We start from the raw sequence: 4,483 nt of genomic DNA on the forward strand, positions 1-4,483 counted from the left end.
TTTCGATTTGTAAGAGGGTTTTGTGATGCTAACTAAGTGAGGCACAGCCAGCCCGGCCTCCCCCTTACAAGTCTCCCAGTCCGCCTTTGTTTACCTTCGCCTGATCGCTCATTTATTTATCTACCTATTATTTATAGGCGTCCCCTCCTATTCAGCGCCCATGTATGTTAATTTTGTTATACCATTTAATTCTAACATCGGTCTCAAAAGAGCTCTTAATGAGAAAAGCATATACAACACGGATCACTTTGCTATTCAGCTCAGCCAGATGGACAACTGCTAACTTTTTTTTTTTTATTTTAATAATGAAAATCCCCCTTTGACAAAGGGGCTCGGATGAATAGGCTCCAAATAACACCTCAAACACTTCTAATTGTTTTGAAGACAATATGCTAATCCGTGGGTTTCAGCTTTGGTGTCTGTTGACAACGTTTCCCTTGCACTTCCAGCCACTGGCTCCTTTGGAAACAGCAGAGGCAAGCGCACAAATCCCTCAGCAGCAGCAGAAAGCAGAGGCAGACTCGCCACTGGGATGCCCCCAACCCCCATCCCGTACCATATCAAAGCCAGTGGGAAAAGCACCGGACCTACAAAAAAAATCCTGCGTGAGCACGACTTTGGGAATGAGACTGGGGGAAGAAGGGGATTGCGGGGAGCACCCTTTGATTCGGAGAACAAGTTCCAAAGAGTTGGGCTGGAAGGCATCAGAGGTCTTTTTGCCCACGAAAAACAGCAATGTTCACGCTAACATTTACCCAGTGGGAAAAGAAAAATGTTCTTTTCCTTGTTGGTTAAACAATGAGGACTAAAAGTTATGATTTTTATATTGACTGTGTCACTATTGCCGTCCTCTTTTCCTTTGCTCTGGCAGAGTCTTGTAAAAAGGTTCCCCCTGCATTTCTTAGACTCTTCTTAAAAATTTTTTAATTTAGGAATCAATATCGAGTTCCAAATCCCCAGAAGAGCCAGCAGCAGCGTTTTCAAACACCTTTTTTAGAAAGTAGATTCCACCGGTCTTTCCCTAACCATTGAACTAAACACATCGCAGGACGCGGTGCTCTAGGCGCAACTGGTTCCCAGTAGACTCGCGATTCTCTCCATTCCTTTGGAGTTCGGTTTTAAAAAAGAAAATGCACCCAGATCTCAGAGGTCTGGATTGGCCTTTGTCTTAGCTCATTCGCTCCTTCAAGTGGTCTGACCACTTTGTGAAGAATGTTAGTGATGGAGTGACATCCCAGTGAGGGATACCTTTTGTCCATCTTCTAAAGGCAAATGGCGGATCCAGAGGACAGTATTGGGACAAATCAGACTCTAGTCCCCTTTGGACCCGCCTGGAGACCATCACACTCTCCAACACAGGACAACCGACAATTGCCACTGATAGAGTCGCTCTGTGCACTCTCAGCCTCCCAGCAACCCAACTCCCAGCCCAGACCTGGTCTCCTGACTTCAGATTTTATGCACATCAAAGGTTACTTTTTGCAATGACAGATTGTCTTTATTCAAAACATCTTTGTTCAACAAATGAACAGAATAAGGAGATAAAATCCATTTCCAAGTCATTGTCAAAACATTTATGACCATTTAGGATGTTTTTATTCTTTTAATTTTTGTTCACTTTCTACTTCCTGACTTTATAACCCGACATTCTGTCTAAAAGTAAACTTAGGTCTCTAGGAGCACTGCTTTATACAAAGTAAATAATGATATGGGTTCTTTTATCTTAAAAAAAAAAAACAAACACTATCATAACATGATTTTAAATAGAAATGTTTCCCTTTCTGAAGTTTTAAACTTTTAAGCCTTTTCCCCATACACGAAGAGCAAATGGCATCTAGTTGTGTTGTGTCTGATGGTAAAACACAGAGCTAACTCTTTTCTTCAGAGTGCAAAAGAAAAAATATATGCATATTCTAGATATAATATCAGGATCTGAGAGTTCTGGAGTCCAAAGCCCATCAAGAGGAGAGAGAAGGGGACATAAATAAAGCAAACTGCCTGGTTTTTTTTTTTTTTTTTTTTTTTTTTTTTGTCCAAAGGTACAGTTGGAGATTTGATTTGGGACAGTTGGTGTAGGGGCAACTGTATAGCGGTCATAATGTTCCCAAGTTTCTGGCACCTGTCTGCGCCTTGGGTCTGGTAGGACGCCCCTACCATCCCCTTGTAAGAAAGAGGCAGAGTCTAGGGTAGGGTAAAGGGCGCCGGGCAGGGACGGCCCCCAGGCGTCTGCAGGCCCCGGCTAGGCGCAGAGGGCGGGGCGCAAACACCGATTCCAGGCCGCCCTCCAGGTCTGGCGGGCCGGGCTGGGGGTTACATGGCCGTGGCGTGGGCTGACGAATAAGGGTCTATGCCAGTCTTGGTCATGCCGGGGAAGAGGATGTAGGCGACAGGGGGCTGCAGGGTGGAGGCAGACCAGGCGGTACAGTTACAGGGCACCACGTAGCCCGGGTTGGTGGGGGACGGGTGCGTGTGCGTGTGCTGGCTGGGGCAGCCGAGGCTGCCGAAGGCGCCGTTCTGGTAACCCAGGGTGGACGCGTAGGGCAGCGCGCCGGTGGCCAAGGTGTGGGGCACTTCACCCATCTTCTGGATGGCGCTCGAGCTAAACTGCGCGGGGTCCAGCAGGGAGTAGGGCGCTGAGGCGGGCGGCAAGAAGGCCCGGGCTTTCTCGGGCGCGCTCAGGAGGCCGTCGGAGGCCCCCACGGGCAGTCCGGCCGCCTTGAGCGGGTCCGTGTCGCCCAGGTAGGGCAAGGGGAAGACATACCTGTCCTTCTTGAGCAGGTTCTTGGGCTTGCGCCTCGGCCGGTATTTGTAGTCGGGATGCTCTTTCATGTGCTGCGCGCGGAGCCGCTTGGCTTCGTCGATATACGGTCGCTTCTCAGCCTCAGACAGGAGCTTCCATTCGGCGCCTAGGCGTTTGCTGATTTCTGAGTTGTGCATCTTGGGGTTTTCCTGGGCCATCTTGCGCCTCTGGCCTCGGGACCATACCATGAAGGCGTTCATGGGTCGCTTGATGTGGTCTGAAGGTTTGGACATGGTCCCGGAGGCTAGGCGGGTGGGGGTGGGGAGTGCAGGGGTTCTGCAGTCGAGCTGGCCGCAGTTGTCTGTCTGCCTGTCTGTCCGTCCTGAGCCGGGACTCTGCGCTCCCCTCGCCTCCGCACAGCTGAGGGGAAGCCAGAGAGAAGCGCTAACCTCGCAAAGTTCAGCTGATCATGCCAGTCTTCGCACCTAGGCAGGTCCCGGGGGGAAGAGTAGGGACAGGTAGGGCAGGAGAGGAGAGTCTGGAGGGCCGTGGGGGCTGCCGACACTTGCTGGGGCCCAAGTACAGGAGTCTTTGGACTCAAGTGGCTAGGTAATTTGCTGGAGAGGGCAGGAAGCTCCTCCTTCTCCCCTTTCCACCTTCGCCTTCTCTGGTTCTCCTCTCTCCTGTGTCTACGGCCGTGGGTCCCTCCCCCCTCCTGTGGCTTTCCCGGAGCTGCCTTGTCTGGCGCAGCACCTGGCTGAGAATGCGGGGAGGCTGGTGAACGACTGTCAAAAGCGGCGAAGTTCAAAGGCGAGGTGCGCCGGGACGGCACGCACTCTGACATAAGCGTGGGGCGGTGACTCCCCAACCTGGGCTCCAATCAGCAGTAGAGGAGGCGAGGGGGCTCACAGGGCAGCTTGCCCGCGTTGGCAGGAGGGAGCGCGACTGGTGGGGGCGGGGAGAGACTTCAGTGATGGGGAGGAAAAGAGAGCGGCCAGCTCAAGACTGGGGACTTGGACTCCACGTTGTTTCTGGCACTGTCAACAAATAAAACTCTTTGTGTCTGTTCTCTCCCATTTTGCAAAGGAGACTTAAGATTTGGAATACAAAACCCGGGGAAGGGGCAGCAAAAGGAGCTAGCCGAGAGCACACATGTTGGTAAATAGGACAGCCTCGTCATGAAATACCAGGACAGCACTTTACCCAATCCCCGCCCCGTGTCAAAGGTCTTTGGAACGGGGAAAGAATATATCAAACTCAGGTTAAAAAGCGAAATAAACTTTTCGCGCCATACCCTCTGCAGTTCTTGGGCTGCGGTCTCACGGGATGTCCCTACGGCGCTGCCTCCACCTCTGCCCCAGGATGCGGCGCCCTGGAGAGAAACTGGGCCCCGGGCTAGCTCCGAGGTGCGTTCCCAGACGATGTTTGAAGGCCTCGAGTCCCGTAGTGCAGAGGTTTCAGCCCGGGTTGGTGAGCACTGCGATCTGCTCTTCGCTTTCTTGGAGGGGGAGGGAATGAGATTTCCATCACGATTCCTATTTATGTTATTATTATTTGGTGTTTTTTAACCTCCAACTTTCCCTCCACGTCTCCCAACACCGGAAAGGCAGCCTGGAGGCGAGCAGGTGCCTAGCAGGGCGTGGGGCTTTCCCGTTGCCCCTTCTGAAGCGGCTTTAGAGCGGCGTCTCATGCTATATCCGTACCCAGGGTCGGTTTGTCCCTGCGTGCCTCTTCCCACCCAGC

The 4,483-nt window shown here is 51.9% G+C and overlaps 1 protein-coding gene across 1 annotated transcript; it reads right to left on the reverse strand.

Annotated features, from left to right (window-relative positions):
• Positions 1-1,594: 1,594 nt before the first annotated feature.
• On the reverse strand, positions 1,595-3,495 carry SOX14 (SRY-box transcription factor 14). The gene has a single exon (XM_090282992.1). It carries the CDS (start codon positions 3,031-3,033, stop codon positions 2,311-2,313), a length of 723 nt encoding a protein of 240 aa, XP_090139118.1. The 5' UTR covers positions 3,034-3,495; the 3' UTR covers positions 1,595-2,310.
• Between the last annotated feature and the right edge of the window lie 988 nt (positions 3,496-4,483).

The sequence above is a fragment of the Furipterus horrens genome, unplaced genomic scaffold (genome assembly GCF_987537825.1).
Source record: "Furipterus horrens unplaced genomic scaffold, mFurHor1.1.pri manual_scaffold_7, whole genome shotgun sequence".
Classification (NCBI taxonomy): domain Eukaryota; kingdom Metazoa; phylum Chordata; class Mammalia; order Chiroptera; family Furipteridae; genus Furipterus; species Furipterus horrens.